The sequence below is a fragment of the Ranitomeya imitator genome, chromosome 9 (assembly GCF_032444005.1).
Source record: "Ranitomeya imitator isolate aRanImi1 chromosome 9, aRanImi1.pri, whole genome shotgun sequence".
Lineage (NCBI taxonomy): Eukaryota > Metazoa > Chordata > Amphibia > Anura > Dendrobatidae > Ranitomeya > Ranitomeya imitator.
The window spans coordinates 5453245-5476086 of NC_091290.1; the positions used below are offsets into that span (position 1 = coordinate 5453245).

Sequence of the window (22842 nt, forward strand, 5' to 3'; positions counted from 1 at the left end):
GAGCTCCCCCTAGTGGTGACTGCAGACAGGATCTTATGTATCTCTGTACACAGGGAGCTCCCCCTAGTGGTGACTGCAGACAGGATCTTATCATGTATCTCTGTATACAGGGAGCTCCCCCTAGTGGTGACTGCAGACAGGATCTTATCATGTATCTCTGTATACAGGGGCACCTCCTAGTGGTGACTGCAGACAGGATCTTATCATGTATCTCTGTATACAGGGAGCTGCCCCTAGTGGTGGCTGCAGACAGGATCTTATCATGTATCTCTATACAGGGAGCTCCCCCTAGTGGTGGCTGCAGACAGGATCTTATCATGTATCTCTGTATACAGGGAGCTCCCCCTAGTGGTGACTGCAGACAGGATCTTATCATGTATCTCTGTATACAGGGAGCTCCTCCTAGTGGTGACTGCAGACAGGATCTTATCATGTATCTCTGTATACAGGGAGCTCCCCCTAGTGGTGGCTGCAGACAGGATCTTATCATGCATCTCTGTATACAGGGAGCTCCCCCTAGTGGTGGCTGCAGACAGGATCTTATCATGTATCTCTGTATACAGGGGCACCTCCTAGTGGTGGCTGCAGACAGGATCTTATCATGTATCTCTGTATACAGGGAGCTCCCCCTAGTGGTGGCTGCAGACAGGATCTTATGTATCTCTGTATACAGGGGCACCTCCTAGTGGTGGCTGCAGACAGGATCTTATGTATCTCTGTATACAGGGCGCTCCCCCTAGTGGTGACTGCAGACAGGATCTTATCATGTTTCTCTGTATACAGGGGCACCTCTAGTGGTGGCTGCAGACAGGATCTTATCGAGTATCTCTGTATACAGCCTATTTTAATAAATTAAAACGTTTGCAAATTTATTAAAAAAAAGAAAAACTGAAATATTCCATGATCATAAGTCTTCAGACCCTTTGCTCAGACACCCATATGTAAGTCACATGCTGCCCATTTCCTTGTGATCCTCCTTGAGATAGTTCTACTCCTTCATTGGATGCCAGCGGTGTGTAATTACACTGATAGGACTTGATTTGGAGCGGCGCACACCTGTCTGTATAAGACCTCACAGCTCACAGTGCATGTCAGACCAAATGAGAATCATGAGGTCAAAGGAACTGGCCAAGGAGCTCAGAGACAGAATTGTGGCAAGGCTCAGATCTGGCCAAGGGTACAACAGAATATCTGCAGTACTCAAGGTTCCTAAGAGCACAGTGGCCTCCATAATCCTTAAGTGGAAGATGTCTTTACTTTCTGTATCTAGCTCCTTAACACTACATCTCCTCTTATGCAACACTGCAGATCCCACAGACAGTGAGACAAGCGTATGGGCTGATTGCAGCTCTAGCTGTGACTGGAGTAAAGCTGTCCTTACATATCGGCCAGGCACATATCAGAAGATTTCTTGCAGACGAGATCCCGTAAGTCAGAATGTGAATTACACAAAAAAAAATCACCTTCCTAAATCCACAGAGACCCGGCTCCGACACAAGGGTGTGGGGTTCAGCCAAGTGCTAGGCCGGGGTGGGGGGAGGGGTACAGCAGGGTTGTCAGGGTGGCTACAAGTACAGCACATACATTTATTCATATGGCCGTTAATATAATTTAACATAGTTTATGTTTTACAGACAAGCGTCTCCGTTCCAGATCGCAGTCACGTGACCTCCCCGCGGTTCAACAGCTTTATTCTCCCCATTTTCCATGTTCTAAGTTTGGATGATTAAGAAAGAAGCGCGTGGGGGAAGGGATCCCGGAACCGGCCCCTCAGACAGTACATTTATGGCCCCATAAATAGAATTGTTATATTCCCATATGATTCTATAAATATTAACAGCCATCAGATGACGCATCGCTGCCCCACTGCACTGCAAATAACAGGCTGCTCCATAAAAGACATCAAAGGCGACGACTGCACCTTCCCAGAGACTGCGACCCCCAATGTGTGGAGCAGAAAGCGACCCTAGGTAGAGAGAGTGATAAGATCAGCGCTGCAGGCGATCACTAAACAAGCGGATAACGTGCAGGGATGACACAGTGAGGAGCGAAAAAGCAAAATGTATCACAAGGATCTCTGATGGCTGTCAGCGAATGGGAAACATTCTTGTCTACATCCAGAAAAGGAAAATCCTTCCTGACCCGATACCTTCTCAGAGCAGAGGGTTTGTTACAATGGTATCCTGCCAAGGCAATCCTGTGTGAGCTAAAAAGCATGGAAGAGACTTCTCAATCAGTGACAACAAGCAGAAGTCTTAACGATACCAACAACGATCCCGGAAACTATGCAGGGGACGATACCGGAGATACAGAAGACAGTAAAGAGGACAATACACAAAACCAGAGGACGATCCCAGGGACGATACTGAGGATACAGAAGACAGTAAAGAGGACAATACACAAAACCCGAGGACGATCCCAGGGACGATACTGAGGATACAGAAGACAGTAAAGAGGACAATACACAAAACCCGAGGACGATCCCAGGGACGATACTGAGGATACAGGAGACAGTAAAGAGAACGATCCTAAAGATGATACAGAGGATACAGAAGACAGAGGACAATCCCAAGGATGAGACCGAGGATACAGAAGACAGTAAAGAGGACGATCCCAAGGACAAAACAGAGGATACAGAAGACGGTAAAGAGGACAATACACAAAACCCGAGGACGATCCCAGGGACGATACTGAGGATACAGGAGACAGTAAAGAGGACGATCCCAAAGATGATACAGAGGATACAGAAGACAGAGGACAATACAGAAGATACAGAAGACAGTAAAGAGGACAATACACAAAACCCGAGGACGATCCCAGTGACGATACTGAGGATATAGAAGACAGTAAAGAGGACGATCCCAAGGACAAAACAGAGGATACAGAAAACAGTAAAGAGGACGATCCCAAGGGCGATACAGAGGATACAGAAGACAGTAAAGAGGACGATCCCAAGGATGATACAGAGGATACAGAAGACACAGGACGATCCCAAGGACGATTCCGAGGATTCATAAGACCGTAAAGAGGACGATCCCAAGGACAATACAGAGGATACAGAAGACACAGGACGATCCCAAGGACGATACCAAGGATACAGAAGACTGTAAAGAGGACGATCCCAAGGGCGATACAGAAGACAGAAAAGAGGACAATCCCAAGGACGATACAGAGGATACAGAAGACAGTAAAGAGGACAATGCACAAAACCCGAGGACGATCCCAGGGACGATACTGAGGATACAGGAGACAGTAAAGAGGACAATCCCAAAGATGATAGAGGATACAGAAGACAGTAAAGAGGACGATCCCAAGGAAGATACAGAGGATACAGAAGACAGTAAAGAGGACGATACCAAGGACGATACAGAAGACAGTAAAGAGGACGATCCCAAGGACAAAACAGAGGATACAGAAGACAGTAAAGAGGACAATACACAAAACCCGAGGACGATCCCAGGGACGATACTGAGGATACAGGAGAGAGTAAAGAGGACAATCCCAAGGATGAGACCGAGGATACAGAAGACAGTAAAGAGGACGATCCCAAGGACAAAACAGAGGATACAGAAGACAGTAAAGAGGACGATCCCAAGGACGATACAGAGGATACAGAAGACAGTAAAGAGGACAATACACAAAACCCGAGGACGATCCCAGTGACGATACTGAGGATATAGAAGACAGTAAAGAGGACGATCCCAAGGACAAAACAGAGGATACAGAAAACAGTAAAGAGGACGATCCCAAGGACAAAACAGAGGATACAGAAAACAGTAAAGAGGACGATCCCAAGGGCGATACAGAGGATACAGAAGACAGTAAAGAGGACGATCCCAAGGATGATACAGAGGATACAGAAGACACAGGAAGATCCCAAGGACGATTCCGAAGATTCATAAGACCGTAAAGAGGACGATCCCAAGGACAATACAGAGGATACAGAAGACACAGGACGATCCCAAGGACGATCCCAAGGATACAGAAGACTGTAAAGAGGACGATCCCAAGGGCGATACAGAAGACAGAAAAGAGGACAATCCCAAGGACGATACAGAGGATACAGAAGACAGTAAAGAGGACAATGCACAAAACCCGAGGACGATCCCAGGGACGATACTGAGGATACAGGAGACAGTAAAGAGGACGATCCCAAAGATGATACAGAGGATACAGAAGACAGTAAAGAGGACGATCCCAAGGAAGATACAGAGGATACAGAAGACAGTAAAGAGGACGATCCCAAGGACGATACAGAAGACAGTAAAGAGGACGATCCCAAGGACGATACAGAGGATACAGAAGACAGTAAAGAGAACGATCCCAAGGACGATACAGAGGATACAGAAGACAGTAAAGAGGACGATCCCAAGGACAATACAGAGGATACAGAAGACAGTAAAGAGGACAATACACAAAACCCGAGGATGATCCCAGGGACGATACTGAGGATACAGGAGACAGTAAAGAGGACGATCCCAAAGATGATACAGAGGATACAGAAGACAGAGGACAATCCCAAGGATGAGACCGAAGATACAGAAGACAGTAAAGAGGACGATCCCAAGGACAAAACAGAGGATACAGAAGACAGTAAAGAGGACGATCCCAAGGACGATACAGAGGATACAGAAGACAGTAAAGAGGACGATCCCAAGGAAGATACAGAGGATACAGAAGACAGTAAAGAGGACGATCCCAAGGACGATACAGAAGACAGTAAAGAGGACGATCCCAAGGACAATACAGAGGATACAGAAGACAGTAAAGAGGACAATACACAAAACCCGAGGACGATCCCAGGGACGGTACTGAGGATACTGGAGACAGTAAAGAGGACGATCCCAAAGATAATACAGAGGATACAGAAGACAGAGGACAATCCCATGGATGAGACCGAGGATACAGAAAACAGAAAAGAGGACGATCCCAAGGACAAAACAGAGGATACAGAAGACAGTAAAGAGGACGATCCCAAGGACAAAACAGAGGATACAGAAGACAGTAAAGAGGACGATCCCAAGGACGATACAAAGGATACAGAAGACAGTAAAGAGGACGATCCCAAGGATGATACAGAAGACAGTAAAGAGTACGATCCCAAGGACAAAACAGAGGATACAGAAGACAGTAAAGAGGACGATCCCAAGGACAAAACAGAGGATACAGAAGACAGTAAAGAGGACGATCCCAAGGACAAAACAGAGGATACAGAAAACAGTAAAGAGGACGATCCCAAGGGCGATACAGAGGATACAGAAGACAGTAAAGAGTACGATCCCAAGGACGATACAGAGGATACAGAAGACAGTAAAGAGTACGATCCCAAGGACAAAACAGAGGATACAGAAGACAGTAAAGAGGACGATCCCAAGGACAATACAGAGGATACAGAAGACAGTAAAGAGGACAATACACAAAACCCGAGGACGATCCCAGGGACGATACTGAGGATACTGGAGACAGTAAAGAGGACGATCCCAAAGATAATACAGAGGATACAGAAGACAGAGGACAATCCCATGGATGAGACCGAGGATACAGAAAACAGAAAAGAGGACGATCCCAAGGACAAAACAGAGGATACAGAAGACAGTAAAGAGGACGATCCCAAGGACGATACAAAGGATACAGAAGACAGTAAAGAGGACGATCCCAAGGATGATACAGAAGACAGTAAAGAGTACGATCCCAAGGACAAAACAGAGGATACAGAAGAAAGTAAAGAGGACGATCCCAAGGACAAAACAGAGGATACAGAAGACAGTAAAGAGGACGATCCCAAGGACAAAACAGAGGATACAGAAAACAGTAAAGAGGACGATCCCAAGGGCGATACAGAGGATACAGAAGACAGTAAAGAGTACGATCCCAAGGACGATACAGAGGATACAGAAGACAGTAAAGAGTACGATCCCAAGGACAAAACAGAGGATACAGAAGACAGTAAAGAGGACGATCCCAAGGGCGATACAGAGGATACAGAAGACAGTAAAGAGGACGATCCCAAGGACAAAACAGAGGACACAGAAGACAGTAAAGAGGACGATCCCAAGGGCGATACAGAGGATACAGAAGACACAGGACGATCCCAAGGACGATACCGAGGATACAGAAGACCGTAAAGAGGATGATCCCAAGGGCGATACAGAAGACAGAAAAGAGGACGATCCCAAGGACGATACAGAGGATACAGAAGACAGAGGACAATCCCAAGGCTGAGACCGAGGAAACAGAAGACAGTAAAGAGGACGATCCAAAGGACGATACAGAGGATACAGAAGACGGTAAAGAGGATGATCCCAAGGACAATACAGAGGATACAGAAGAAACAGGACGATCCCAATGACGATACCGAGGATACAGAAGATGGTAAAGAGGACGATCCCAAGGACAATACAGAGGATACAGAAGAAACAGGACGATCCCAAGAACGATACCGAGGATGCAGAAGACCGTGTAGAGGACGATCCCAAGGAGGATATTGAGGATACAGAAGACAGTAAAGAGGACAATCACAAGGACAATACAGAAGATACAGAAGACAGTAAAGAGGACGATCCCGAGGACAATACAGAGGATACAGAAGACAGTAAAGAGGACGATCCCGAGGACAATACAGAGGATACAGAAGACAGTAAAGAGGACGATCCCGAGGACAATACAGAGGATACAGAAGACAGTAAAGAGGACGATCCCGAGGACGATACAGAGGATACAGAAGACAGTAAAGAGGACGATTCCAAGGACGATACAGAGGATACAGAAGAAAGTAAAGAGGACGATCCCAAAGATGATATTGAGGATACAGAAGACAGTAAAGAGGATGATCCCAAGGATGATACAGAGGAAAATCCCATGGGCAATTCAGGGGATGATACAGAGGACGATCCCAAGGACGATATAGAGGAAAATCCCATGGACAATTCAGGGGACGATACAGAGGATGATCCTAGGGACAATACAGAGGACGATCCCAGGGACTATACAGAGGACGATCCCAGGGACTATACAGAGGACGATCCCAGGGACGATACAGAGGACGATCCCAGGGACGATACAGAGGACGATCCCAGGGACGATACAGAGGACGATCCCAGGGACGATACAGAGGACGATCCCAGGGACGATACAGAGGACGATCCCAGGGACGATACAGAGGACGATCCCAGGGACGATACAGAGGACGATCCCAGGGACGATACAGAGGACGATCTCAGGGACGATACAGAGGACGATCCCATGGACGATACAGAGGACGATCCCATGGACAATTCAAGGGACGATTCAGAGGACAATCCCAAGGACCATCCCAGAGACGATACAGAGGACAACCCAGGGACGATCCAAGGACGATATAGAGGATGATCACAGGGACAATCCAGAGGACAATCCTGAGAATGATCCAGAGGATACAGAAGACAACACAGGAAGACACACAAAACGATACGGAGGACGATACCGAGGACAATGTAAGGGATGATCCAGGGGACAATCCCAGGGACGATCTAGGGAAATATACAGGACGGATACAGGGGACGATGCTGAGGACGATCCAAGGGATGAACCCAGCGACAATACTGAGGACGATATAGGGGACAATCCCATTGACAATCCAGGGGACAATCCCAGAGACGATCTAGGGAAAGAACCAGAAGATGATCCCAGGGAAGATACAGGGGACGATACTGGGGACAATACTGGAGACAATTCAGAGGATGATAACGGAGACGATATACAGCTCTGGAAAAATTAAGAGACCACCACATCAAAACCCTGTTATGGGCAGCCCAATCTCCAGACCTGAACCCCCATTGAAAACGTCTGGAATGCAATAAAGAGGAAGATGGATAGTCACAAGCCATCAAACAAAGAAGAACTGCTTACATTTTTGCGCCAGGAGCGGTGTGAGAGACTGGAGGAAAGCTGCCAAGACGCATGAAAGCTGTGATTAAAAATCATGGTTATTCCAAAAAATATTGATTTCTGAACTCTTCCGGAGTAAAAACATTAGTATTGTAGTTTCTAAATGATTACGGACTTGATTTTTTTGCATCATTTGAGGTCTGCAAGCAATTCATTTTTTTGTTATTTTGACCATTTCTCATTTTCAGAAAATAAATACAAAATTTATTGCTTGGAAATTCAGAGACATGTTGTCAGAAGTTTATAGAATAAAAGAACAACTTACATTTTACTCAAAAAAAAATACCTATAGAGAGGAAAATCAGACAAACTGAACATTTTGCTGTTAATTTTTGCCAGAGCTGTAGAGAACGATACAGGGGTCGTTCCTGAGAAAACTCAAAGTAAATCAGAAAGTGACAGGACTATTACAGCTCATCTATTACTGCTGACAACCACCGGTTCTGGTCACATCTGCGGCTGTGTGTCATTTCCACTAAATCTGTGGCTCCGTTCCGATTTTATAAACCTCTGCACTTTGCCACAACCTGACTGCATCATCCGAATAAGCCCCAACACCAGAAGTCAGGGCCAGCATTAGCCCCGTGCCGAGGCGCAGAGATCCTCCACATTCACTTTAATAAACCATAAAAAGTTTTCTTGGAGCTCAGACATCAGAGCAGAAAGGAATCTGTGACAGAGAGGAAAAAAATCCTGAAATCGCAAGAAGTCCCTATTTGGTGGGGAATGTAGCCGCAAATCACAGAAATACTAGGAAACCACAGTGTACCACACAGGATGGGATTAGATACACGGCTCAGCAGACAGTATCACACAGGATGGGATTAGATACACAGCTCAGCAGTCAGTATCACACAGGATAGGATTAGATACACAGCTCAGCAGACAGTACCACACAGGAGAGGATTAGATACACGGCTCAGCATAATATCACACAGCAGAGGATTAGATACACGGCTCGGCAGTCAGTATCACACAGGATGGGACTAGATACACGGGTCAGCAAACAGTATCGCACAGGATGGGATTAGATATACAGCTCAGCAGACAGTACCACACAGGATGGGATTAGATACACGGCTCAGCATAATATCACACAGGAGAGGATTAGATACACAGCTCAGCAGTCAGTATCACACAGGATAGGATTAGATACACGGCTCAGCTGACAGTAACACACAGGAGAGGATTAGATACACAGCTCAGCAGTCAGTATCACACAGGAGAGGATTAGATACACGGCTCAGCAGACAGTATCACACAGGAGAGGATTAGATATACGGCTCAGCAGACAGTATCACACAGGAGAGGATTAGATACACAGCTCAGCAGTCAGTATCACACAGGAGAGGACTAGATACACGGCTCAGCAGTCAGTATCACACAGGAGAGGATTAGATACACGGCTCAGCAGACAGTATCACACAGGATGGAATTGGATACATGGGTCAGCAGTCAGTATCACACAGGATAGGATTAGATACACAGCTCAGCAGACAGTACCACACAGGATAGGACTAGATACACGGCTCAGCAGGCAGTATCACACAGGATAGGATTAGATACACGGCTCAGCAGACAGTACCACACAGGGGAGGATTAGATACACTGCTCAGCAGACAGTATCACACAGGATAGGATTAGATACACAGCTCAGCAGGCAGTATCACACAGGAGAGGATTAGATACACGGCTCAGCAGACAGTACCACACAGGATAGGATTAGATACACGGCTCAGCAGTCAGTATCACACAGGAGAGGATTAGATACACAGCTCAGCAGTCAGTATCACACAGGAGAGGATTAGATACATGGCTCAGCAGACAGTACCACACAGGAGAGGATTAGATACACGGCTCAGCAGACAGTATCACACAGGATAGGATTAGATACACAGCTCAGCAGACAGTACCACACAGGATAGGATTAGATACACGGCTCAGCAGTCAGTATCACACAGGATAGGATTAGATACACGGCTCAGCAGACAGTACCACACAGGAGAGGATTAGATACACGCCTCAGCAGACAGTATCACACAGGAGAGGATTAGATACACGGCTCAGCAGACAGTATCACACAGGATAGGATTAGATACACGGCTCAGCAGAAAGTACCACACAGGATAGGATTAGATACACGGCTCAGCAGTCAGTACCACACAGGATAGGATTAGATACACGGCTCAGCAGACAGTATCACACAGGAGAGGATTAGATACATGGCTCAGCAGTCAGTATCACACAGGAGAGGATTAGTTACACGGCTCAGCAGACAGTATCACACAGGATGGAATTAGATACACGGCTCAGCAGACAGTATCACACAGGAGAGGATTAGATACACGGCTCAGCAGTCAGTATCACACAGGAGAGGATTAGTTACACGGCTCAGCAGACAGTACCACACAGGATAGGATTAGATACACAGCTCAGCAGGCAGTATCACACAGGATAGGATTAGATACACAGCTCAGCAGACAGTACCACACAGGATAGGATTAGATAAACGGCTCAGCAGACCGTACCACACAGGATAGGATTAGATACACGGGTCAGCAGACAGTATCACACAGGGTGGGATTAGATACACGGCTCAGCAGACAGTACCACACAGGATAAGATTAGATACACGGCTCAGCAGACAGTACCACACAGGATAGGATTAGATACACGGCTCAGCAGACAGTATCACACAGGAGAGGATTAGATGCACAGCTCAGCAGACAGTATCACACAGGATGGGATTAGATACACTGCTCAGCAGTCAGTATCACACAGGATAGGATTAGATACACGGGTCAGCAGACAGTATCACACAGGAGAGGATTAGATACACAGCTCAGCAGACAGTATCACACAGGGGAGGAGTAGATACACGGGTCAGCAGACAGTATCACACAGGATAGGATTAGATACACGGCTCAGCAGACAGTATCACACAGGACAGGATTAGATACACGGCTCAGCAGACAGTATCACACAGGAGAGGATTAGATACACGGGTCAGCAGACAGTATCACACAGGATAGGATTAGATACACGGCTCAGCAGACAGTACCACACAGGATATGACGATGATATCATAATGGTTGCCATGGCGACGATGATGTCATAAAGGTTGCCTCGACCAATCAGCGACGGGCACAGTCTGCCGCGAATTCTGGAATCATCATTGTCCATATACTACGGTGACATGCATATTCTAGAATACCCGATGCGTTAGAATCGGGCCACAATCTAGTGTCTTATATTCTAGGTTCTTCAAAGTAGCCACCTTTTGCTTTGATGACTGCTTTGCACACTCTTGGCATACTCTTGATGAGCTTCCAGAGGTAGTCACCAGGAATGGTTTTCACTTCACAGGTGTGCCCTGTCAGGTTTAATCAGTGGGATTCCTTGCCTTATAAATGGGGTTGGGACCATCAGTTGTGTTGTGCAGAAGTCTGGTGGATACACAGCTGATAGTCCTACTGAATAGACTGTTAGAATTTGTATTATGGCAAGAAAAAAGCAGCTAAGTAAAGAAAAACGAGTGGCCATCATTACTTTAAGAAATGAAGGTCAGTCCGAAAAATTGGGAAAACTTTGAAAGTGTCCCCAAGTGCAGTGGCAAAAACCATCAAGCACTACAAAGAAACTGGCTCACATGAGGACCGCCCCAGGAAAGGAAGACCAAGAGTCACCTCTGCTTCTGAGGATAAGTTTATCCGAGTCACCAGCCTCAGAAATCGCAGGTTAACAGCAGCTCAGATCAGAGACCAGGTCAGTGCCACACAGAGATCTAGCAGCAGACACATCGCTACAACAACTGTTAAGAGGAGGCTTTGTGCAGCAGGCCTTCATGGTAAAATAGCTGCTAGGAAACCACTGCTAAGGACAGGCAACAAGCAGAAGAGACTTGTTTGGGCTAAAGAACACAAGGAATGGACAATAGACCAGTGGAAATCTGTGCTTTGGACTGATGAGTCCAAATTTGAGATCTTTGGTTCCAACCACCGTGTCTTTGTGCGACGCAGAAAAGGTGAACGGATGGACTCTACATGCCTGGTTCCCACTGTGAAGCATGGAGGAGGAGGTGTGATGGTGTGGGGGGGGGGGGGGGGGCTTTGCTGGTGACACTGTTGGGGATTTATTCAAAATTGAAGGCATACTGAACCAGCATGGCTACCACAGCATCTTGCAGCGGCATGCTATTCCATCCGGTTTGTGTTTAGTTGGACCATCATTTATTTTTCAACAGGACAATGACCCCAAAAACACCTCCAGGCTGTGTAAGGGCTATTTGACCAAGAAGGAGAGTGATGGGGTGCTATGCCAGATGACCTGGCCTCCAGTCACCAGACCTGAACCCAACCGAGATGGTTTGGGGTGAGCTGGACCGCAGAGTGAAGGCAAAAGGGCCAACAAGTGCTAAGCATCTCTGGGAACTCCTTCAAGATTGTTGGAAGACCATTCCCGGTGAATACCTCTTGAAGCTCATCAAGAGAATGCCAAGAGTGTGCAAAGCTGTCATCAAAGCAAAAGGTGGCTACTGTAAAGAACCTAGAATACAAGACATAATTTCAGTTGTTTCACACTTTTTTGTTAAGTATATAATTCCACATGTGTTAATTCATAGTTTTGATGCCTTCAGTGTGAATGTACAATTTTCATAGTCATGAAAATACAGAAAAATCTTTAAATGAGAAGATGTGTCCAAACTTTTGGTCTGTACTGTACATACACACACACACACTCTTCTGTCCAGAGACAAGGCAATGCTAGTCCTACATCAGGCTCTCATCTTGTGTGATACCTCCTGCGTGTCTACTTAATTTATGTGGTGTATGCCAAACTTCATTACCCCACCCATAATGGGTGACACTGTGTGCTGAGCCGTGTATCTAATCCCATCATGGGTGATACTGTCTGCTGAGCCGTGTATCTAATCCCATCATGGGTGATACTGTCTGCTGAGCCGTGTATCTAATCCTCACCTGTGTGATACTACAGTGGAGGAAATAACTATTTGATCCCCTGGTGATTTTGTACGTTTGCCCACTGACAAAGACATGAACAGCCTATAATTTTAATGGTCGGTTAATTTTAACATTGAGAGATAGAATATCAAAAATAAAATCCAGAAAATCACATTGTATAAATTATATAAATTTATTTGCATTTTGCATTGAGAAATAAGTATTTGATCTCCTACCAACCATTAAGAATTCTGGCTCCTACAGACCAGTTTTGGCTCCTAATCAACTCGTTACCTGTATTATAGGCAGCTGTCTTACATAGTCACCTTTATAAAAGACTCTTGTCCACAGACTTAATTAATCAGTCAGACTCTAACCTCTACAACATGGGCAAGACCAAAGAGCTTTGTAAGGATGTCAGGGACAAGATCCTAGACCCGCACAAAGCTGGAATGGGCTACAAAATCATAAGTAAGACGCTGGGTGAGAAGGAGACAATTGTTGGTGCAATAGTAAGAAAATGGAAGAAATACAAAATGACTATCAATCGACATCGATCTGGGGCATCATGCAAAATCTCACCTCGTGGGGTATCCATGATCATGAGAAAGGTGAGAGATCAGCCTAAAACTACACGGGGGGGAACTTGTTAATGATCTCAAGGCAGCTGGGACAACAGTCACCAAGAAAACCATTGGTGACACATTACGCTGTAAAGGTTTTTAATCCTGCAGTGCCCGCAAGGTCGCCCTGCTGAAGAAGGCACATGTGCAGGCCCATCTGAAGTTTACCAATGAACACCTGGATGATTCTGCGAGCGATTGGGAGAAGGTGCTGTGGTCAGGTAACACAAAAATTGAGTTTTTTGGCATTAACTCAACTCACAGTGTTTGGAGGAAGAGAAATGCTGCTTATGACCCAAAGAACACCATCCCTACTGTCAAGCATGGAGGTGGAAACATTATGTTTTGGGGATGTTTCTCTGCTAAGGGCACAGGACTATTTCACCGCATCAATGGGATAATGGATGGAGCCATGTACTGAGAGATCCCAAGGGACAACCTCCTTCCCTCCGCCAGGACATTAAAAATGAGTTGTGGCTGGGTCTTCCAGCAAGACAATGACCCAAAACATACAGCCAAGGCAACAAAGGAGTGGCTCAAAAAGAAGCACATTAAGGTTATGGAGTGGCCTAGCCAGTCTCCAGACCTTAATCCCATAGAAAACCTATGGAGGGAGTTTGAAGCTCCAAGTTGCCAAGCGACAGCCTCAAAATCTTAATTATTTAGAGATGATCTGCAAAGAAGAGTGGAGCTAAATTCCTCCTGACATGTGCGCAAACCTCATCATCAACTACAAAAACCGTCTCACTGCTGGGTTTGCCAAGCCAACAAGTGTTTTGCCAGAGGGATCAAATACTTATTTCTCACTGCAAAATGTAATACATTTCTATAATTTATTTATGCAATGATTTTCTGGATACATGTGTAAATGAGAATGATGATCCCTCTACACTGTGACAGCCCCTCAAATATTTGTAAACCGCTTTAAGTCTCCTCTTAGCCTTCTTTTTTTGCAGCTAAATAGTCCCCGATCCTTTAACCATCCCTCGTAGGACATACTTTGCAGTCCGCTCACCATCCTGGTCGCTCTTCTCTGTACTTGCTCCAGTTTTTCAATGTCTTATATAATGTGGTGCCCAGAATCGAACACAGTATTCCAGATGAGGCGTGACCAAGGAGGAGTAGAGGGGAACAATTACTGCACGTGATCTAGACTTCTCTTACAACGTCCTAGAACTGTTTTTGCCTTTTTTGATGCTGCATCACACTGTTGACTCCTGTGCAGTCTGTAATCAATTAGTACAGCCAAATCTTTGTCACACGTGCTGTTGCTTAGTTCTATTCTTCCTATTCTGTAATGTAATTTTCGTTTTTCTTGCTCAGAGGTAGAAATGTGCATTTCTTCCAGTTAAATACCTTTCTATTAGTCACTGCCCACTGTTCAAGCTCATCTAAATCCGTTCTCGGTCTTCCACTGGTGTTAGCAATCCCTCCTTGCTTTGTATTGTCTGTAAATTTGATTAATTTACATTCATTAACCTTATCTACATCATTTATAAAAATGTAGAACACCACTGGGGTCATGACAGAGCCTTGTGGTCCCCACTTGAAACACTTTTCCAATTGGATGTGCAGCCATTTATTACCACTCTTTGAGTACGATCACTGAGCCAGTCATGAACCCACCTTTCCGGAGCCTTGTCAATCCCATACTTGAGATTCATAAGGAGCGGACTGCTGCTGGAATCATTGCTTCAAGAGCCACCACAGACGTCTCCAGGACATGGGCTACAAGTGTCACATTCCTTGTGTCAGGCCCCTCATGACAAATAGACAATGGCCAGAAGCGTTTTACCGGGGGGGGGGGGGGGGGGGCCAAAGAGAAAAAGAACTGGACTGTTATCAGTGGTCCAGGGTGTTTGTTTTCAAATAAAGGTAAATTTTGCATTCCATTTGGAAATCAAGGTCCCAGAGTCTGGAGGAAGAGTGGAGAGGCCACAATCCAAGCTGCTGAGGTCTAGTGTGAGGTTTCCACAATCAGTGATGGTTTGGGGAGCTATGTCATCTGCTGGTGTAAGTCCACTGGGTTTTATCAAGTCCAAAGTCAGTGCAGCCATCTACCAGGAAACTTTAGAGCACTTCATGCTTCCCTCTGCCGACAAGCTTTTTGGAGATGGAAATGTCATTCTCCAGCAAGACTTGGCCCCTGTCCACACTGCCAAAAGTACCAATACCTGGTGTAAAAACAACAGTATCACTGTGCTTGATCGGCAGCAAACTCGCCTGACCTTAACCCATAGAGAATCTATGTGTATTGTCAAGAGGAAGATGAGACACCAGACCCAACAATGCAGATGAGTTGAAGGCGGTTATCAAAGCAACCTGGGCTTCCATAACCCCTCAGCAGTGCCACAGGCTGATCGCCTCCATGCCACGCCGCATTGATGCAGTAATTGATGCAAAAGGACCCGACCAAGTACTGAGTGCAGTTACTGAACAGACATTTCATTAGGACAACATTTCGGATTTTACAATCATTTTTCAAGCTGGTGTTATAAAGTATTCTAATTTACTGAGATAATGACTTTTGGGTTTTCATTGGCTGTAAGGCATAATCATCAGCATTAACAGAAATAAAACACTTAAAATAGATCGCTCTGTTTGTAATGACTCATATATTAGAGTTTCACTTTTTGTATTTAAGAACTGAAATAAATTAACTTTTTGATATTCTAATTTTGTGAGAACCAACTGTACATGCTGTTTAATAATTTGTTCAAAGATTTTTCCTGGTATAGAAGTAAGGCTCACTGGCCTGTAATTTCCTGGCTCCATCTTTCCTTTTTTTTTTTTTGAAGATGGGGACGACATTTGCTCTTCTACAATCTTTTGGGACTTTTTCGGTTCTCAAAGATTTTTCAAAGATTCTGGCTAGTGGCTTTGAAATTTCATCTGCCAACTTTTTCAGTACCCTAGGATGTAATTCATCTGGACCAAGAGATTTAAATTCATGTAAATTAGTTAAGTGTTCCCTCACCATCTCTCTGTTTATAAATAGTGTGGATTCCTTTATTGTTTCGATGGCGCCATGAAGATCAGTTGATGCTACATTTGTTTTCTTAGAGAACACAGATGCAAAATAGGAATTTAAACATTCAGTTTTCTCAACATCATTTCTGACGACACTTCACCCTTTTAATCCTATAGCATCTTTGACGTTTCTTCTGCTTTTGTTATACCCTAAAATCCGTTTTTGATGCTTTTCATCTCCCTTGCAAGCCTCACTTCATTACTGACTTTAGCTCCTCTAACTCTTGCCCTGCATTCCCTGCAGACAGCATTATATTATTCTTTAGATATGCCCCCTCTTTCCATTTAATATACATTTTCTTCCCTTTTTAACAAGTACCGTGTTCATCCATCCTGGTCTCTTTAAATGCTTCCAATTCTTCCTTTTCTGGATTGTCACCGATTGCACAGTGAGAATTTCATTTAGCAAAATCTCCCATCCTTCTTGTATATTTCTACTTCTTAGAACATCCCGCCATTGGATCGTTCCTACCCTCTGAGTCCAGTAAAATCTGCCTTTATGAAGTCCGACCTTAAAGTCTAAGTCCTCGCTGGTCTTCCTCCTCTTGTAATCCAAAATTCGAGAATAGCATGATCGCTGCCTCAAATTTCCAGCCACCTTTACTTCCTCAACCATTTCCAAGTCCTCTTTTTCTCTGAAGAGGCAATTTGCATATGACAGATTGTAGATCCTCTTGTTCGCTCTTCCACCTTGTGAAAGGTATCTAATCCAATCCTGTGTGATACTGTCTGCTGAGCCGTGCATTTAATCCAATCATGTGTGATACCGTCTGCTGAGCCGTGTATCCTATCCTATCATGTGTGATACTGACTGCTGAACAGTGTATCTAATCTTCTCCTGTGTGATACCGTGTTCTGAGCTGTGTATCTCGTCCCATCACGTGCTTGCAGCCTGGGGCTCCTGTGATGTCAACTGTGGACGAGGGTGCAGCAGATTGCGGTGTGCACGGGCCTTGCCGCTTACGCCGCTATCAATCTAATGAGGTCATCAGCTACAAGAACTGTCAGAGGAATAGAATATTGCCAGATAATTGTCTCCAGCTGTGAAACGCACAGAATCCTGAAAGAAAATCCACTGATCGCCAAATATTTCTTCTCTGACAGCGGCCCAGCGACCGGGTGACATTTTCCTTAATACTGCCATAGTTCTAGTTCCTTATCTCCACCACTAAAACAAAATGTTACCAAACCTTCTACACTGCCGAGATGTCAATTTAGTGTTTCTTTCTTTCTGCTATCCTCTCCAGGTTGGATCCAGGGTTTTCTGGAATGCCCGATCAGTAATGCTCTATTCTCGCCCCCTTTTCCATGTTGGATCCAGGATTTTTTGTGACGCCCCATGGCGGGCTCGGTTACCACTCTGGTCTCGCCCTCCTCTCCAGGTTGGATTCAAGGTTTTCTGGGACGCCCGTTAGCAGATCTGCTAATCGCTCTTGGTCTCGCCCTTCTCTCCAGGTTGGATTCAGGGTTTTCTGGGACGCCTGATGCCAGATCTGCTATCCCTCTCACCTAGCTCTCCTCTCCAGGTTGGATTCAGGGATTTCTGGGACGCCCGCTAGCGGATCAGCTGTCGCTCTTGGTCTCGCCTTTCTCTCCAGGTTGGATTCAGAATTTTCTGGGGCGCCTGATGCCAGATCTGCTATCCCTCTCACCTAGCTCTCCTCTCCAGGTTGGATTCAGGGATTTCTGGGATGCCCGCTAGCGGATCAGCTATCGCTCTTGGTCTCGCCTTTCTCTCCAGGTTGGATTCAGAATTTTCTGGGATGCCCGTTAGGGGATCTGCTAATCGCTCTTGGTCTCGCCCTTCTCTTCAGGTCCTTCTCTCCAGGTTGGATTCAGGGTTTTCTGGGACGCCTGATGCCAGATCTGCTATCCCTCTCACCTAGCCCTCCTCTCCAGGTTGGATTCAGGGTTTTCTGAGACACTCGTTAGCGGATCTGCTAATCGTTCTTGGTCTAACCCTTCTCTACAGGTTGGATTCAGGGATTTCTGGGATGCCTGATCTGCTAATCCCTCTTGGTCTTGCCCTTCTCTTCTGGTTGGATTCAGGGTTTTCTGGGATGCCTGATCTGTTAATCGCTCTTGGTCTCGCCCTCCTCTCCAGGTTGGATTCAGGGTTTTCTGGGATGCCCGCTAGCGGATCAGCTATCGTTCTTGGTCTCACCCTTCTCTCCCGGTTGGATTCAGGGTTTTCTGAGACGCCCGTTAGTGGATCTGCTATCGCTCTTGGTCTCACCCTCCTCCAGGTTGGATTCAGGGTTTTCTGGGACGCCCGTTAGCAGATGTGCTAATCGCTCTTGGTCTCGCCCTCCTATCCAGGTAAGATCCAGGGTTTTCTGGGATGCCTGACACCAGATTTGTTATCGCTCTCACCTCGCCCTCCTAACCAGGATGGATCCAGGGTTTTCTGGGGCGCCCAATGCCGGATCTGTTATCGCTCTCTCCAGATGGAGTCTATAACTAGGAGTTTACTTCTGTGGTCAAATCTAAACTGTTTACATATTTTCGTAGGCAAAGAATAAAATCCTCTCCCACTCGGCCTCCTCAGCTACAATTGCTTATGGTTTAATTTTAACAACACAATTTTCCTTGCGTAGCTCAGTAATTGGTGCAGAGCTGCAAATATGTAATGTGGAAATGTGCGGCCGTTGGGAACAGTAGTGCCAACCATTCCCATCGCAGGTGTGACCTAGTCAGTCATTATTGGGCATGGCTGAGATCTATGAAAATCGGTGCAAAGAAAAATGGAGAAGGATTTCACAGAAACTAATTATATGTGGGGCAACCAATACATGTTTGAATTGCTGTAATTTTTTTTTTTTTTGCACACCCCCTCACTGAGTCCATCTGTGGAACAAGAAATTACTGCACGCAACATATTGTTAAAGCAGCTCCAAGATTAGTCCAGTGCAATCACTAACGTGGAATCAGCTCCGGCATCAGTTTTCCCTGTGTTTTACAATCACACAAGAGGGGAAAAATAAAGGACAGCAAGATAGGAAGAAATCTCTAGATACATTGTATCAGTATAGTTAAGTAACAAACCCTCAAATGTGAATTATTTTTCAAAATGCATGTCCGGTGCACCTCTCCTCCCTACTGGGGAGATTCATGAAGAGCCATGATGATTTCTACAGCAACCCCAGGCTTTGCTTGGCCAAATCTTCACATATTGTCCTGTCCACCTCGTCCTTAGTGGAAACCAGAACATCTGTAGATATCCTGTAACAATACAGGGATGACATACAGACCCCCAAAGTACAGTCTGTATTCGACGGGCCGATGCTTCCAGAGGCCCCCAAGTTCCCAGGACTGTGAGACAAAGCTTCAATCCTGCACTTGGAAGGGTGAGACGACTTCAGTCCTTAGGGCACTGGTCTCACTTGGACATATGTTGGGGATTTTTTACGTATTCAGAGCATTTATCACAGCGGGAGTATCAATCCCTCGCCGATCCGGCACACATTCTCTATAGATCCGCCACGTTTTTTACAAGCTGCCGCAATGACGAGCCACACAGCGGCCTCAGGGATTACGTGGCATACTGACATAGGTGAGCGTTGATTGCACCTTATCAATATGGAGGGTCCGGGGATCCGCTGGCTCATCTGCGCTGGAATCCCGAGGACTATGAAGGGCTCTTTGTATCTTTTGTTCTTGGCGCTTTAAAAATAAAAAAACACTATAAGAACACGCTGCAGGTGCAAACAACAGGGAAATTAGGAATGGGAGCGTCCTGGGACCGGGGCCAGTCCGTGTCACCAGGGATGGCAGCACAAACACAAGGTTCACAGCCGAAGCACCCAGGACACACTGAAAATGTCACTATCAGGAGAGAATAAGTTAATGTTCATGATTGGCGACTGGGGGGCTGTGCCACTGTCCACGCGTCATTCAGTAGGGGACAGGTTTATACGGCTTGTGGCTCCGCAGTCACGGAGGACTACAAAGGAGGAGACAGATTAGATATTCGAAAAAACTTTTCGACAGTGAGGGTATGTGCACACGGTCAGGTTTGTTCGCATTTTTTCCCCGTGTTTTTTCACGATAAAAACGCGATAAAACCGCATTAGAAACTTCAGACATATGCATCCTATCATTTAGAATGCATTCTGCAATTTTTGTGCACATGATGCGTTTTTTTCCGCGAAAAAAAAAACGCATCGCGGTAAAAAAAAAAAAAGAAGCACGTTCATTAATTTTGCGGATTTTCTGCGTGTTTCCCGCTATTCTATGCATTTGGGAAAAACGCACAAAAAGCGCACCAAAAACACATCAAAAACGCGTCAAAAACGCATGAAAAAACGCGAAAAAAAACGCATGCAGATTTCTGGCAGAAATGTCCGGTTTTTGTCAGGAAAATTTCTGTAAGAAATCCGGACGTGTGCACATACCCTGAGGGTGATCAATGAGTGGAACAGGCGTCCAGGAGAGGTGGTGAGTTCTGCTCCAATGGAAGTCTTCAGAGACTGGACAGACATCTGTCTGGGATGGTTTAGTGGATCCTGCTTTGAGCCAGGGGTTGGACCAGATGACCCAGGAGATCCCTTCCAACTCTACCATTCTGATTCTATGAAATCCCAGCCTGTCCTCTCAGCTGGGCATCATACTCCATATTCTCCAGTTAGATGCAGGTAATGAAGGTAGTCTACTAGCACTACAATCACTGCCGTGAGCAGAGGTTTCCTGGGAAAAAAACGGTTAATCAATTCTACAAGCAGCAGAAGGCAAGACCATCGCAGACCCCAAGGGACAATGCCAAGCAGCGGAGACACTGATCAGACTGCGGCGACCTTTCAGCTTCATCCATGTTCTCAGACACAGAGCGTGACACTGGGAAACCGTATGTTGTGGGTCACTCTGCGCAGGTCACATCCCAAACCATAATACAAAGACGTCATTACAGTCCAGATACAATAATTCCTAACCAAACTACTAATCACCATGCGCATTCACCGGATGCGGGGGAAACCAGAACTTGTTTTCCTTGGATTCATCCAGAATAGTCTCTTAAAGGCTACTTTCACACTAGCGTCGTGTGACGGATGTCGCAATGCGTCGTTTTGGAGAAAAAAGGCATCCTGCAAAGTTGCCCGCAGGATGAGTTTTTTCTCCATAGAATTGTATTAGCGACACATTGCCACACGTCGCATCCATCGTGCGACGGATGCGTCATGTTTTTGGCGGCCGCGACGCACAAAAAACATTCCATTAATTTTTCTTTGTGCGTCGGGTCCGCCGTTGTGCTAATCCATCACACTGTCCGTCGGTACGTCGGACCGACGGTTTGCGACGGCCTGTACCGACTGACTAGTGTGAAAGTAGCCTTAAAAACAAACTTCATCAAAAAGTAGAAAGGCTCTGCCGGCCAATCTAAGGCCTCATTCACAAGTCTGTGTTTCTCACAGATCCAACGTGTGCCCATTACAGTCTATGGGGCTATTCACACGTTCATATTTTCTCACAGACCGTCAAGTCTTTTTTTTTTTTTTTTTTTACAGTGCTATGGATGAAAAGTGTCTGTACACACCAATGGCATCAGCCCTAAGGCCATGATTAAAGGTACCGTTACACTTAACGATTTACCAACGATCACGACCAGCGATACGACCTGGCCGTGATTGTTGGTAAGTCATTGTGTGGTTGCTGTGGAGCTGTCACACAGACAGCTTTCTCCAGCGACCAACGATGCCGAAGTCCCCGGGTAACCAGGGTAAACATCAGGTTACTAAGCGCAGGGCCGCACTTAGTAACCCGATGTTTACCCTGGTTACCAGTGAAGACATCGCTGAATCGGCGTCACACACGCCGATCCAGCGATGTCAGCGGGAGATCCAGCGACGAAAGAAAGTCATGATCATTCCCCAGCGACCAACGATCTCCCAGCAGGGGCCTGATCGTTGGTCGCGGTCACACAACGATTTCGTTAATGATATCGTTATGTGTGAAGGTACCTTAACACTGCAACAAAGAGGAGAAGCTTTGTCACTTACTGATCCACATGTGATAAACACTGATGGCGACACTGGCCAAACACTGATTGTATTGGTGAAGGCACACTGACCAAACGATGATAATACACTGACCAAACACTGAACGTAAAAAGTGACAAAACACTGATGGTAAAAACAAACGCACTTAAACAATGATAACAGCGGTAAAAAATTTTTGCACATGTGAAAAATACTGATGTCTGAATGAGACCTAAGCTTCTCATGTGTTACAGCCTGCTAAACTAATGTATCTAACCCCATCATGTGTGATACTGTCTGCTGAGCCATGTATCTAAGTCTATCATGCCT

General features: G+C 45.7%; 2 protein-coding genes across 5 annotated transcripts in view; one reads left to right on the plus strand and one right to left on the minus strand.

Moving 5' to 3' along the window:
- The window catches only part of DENND2B (DENN domain containing 2B), a 267720-nt gene that overhangs the window by 135609 nt on the left and 109269 nt on the right, over positions 1-22842 (minus strand). The window lies entirely within an intron of this gene.
- On the plus strand, positions 2535-7368 carry LOC138649497 (dentin sialophosphoprotein-like). Its single transcript, XM_069739971.1, has 5 exons — positions 2535-2819; positions 3052-3531; positions 3650-3906; positions 4112-6121; positions 6318-7368. Exons 1-5 carry the CDS (start codon positions 2535-2537, stop codon positions 7366-7368), a joined length of 4083 nt encoding a protein of 1360 aa, XP_069596072.1.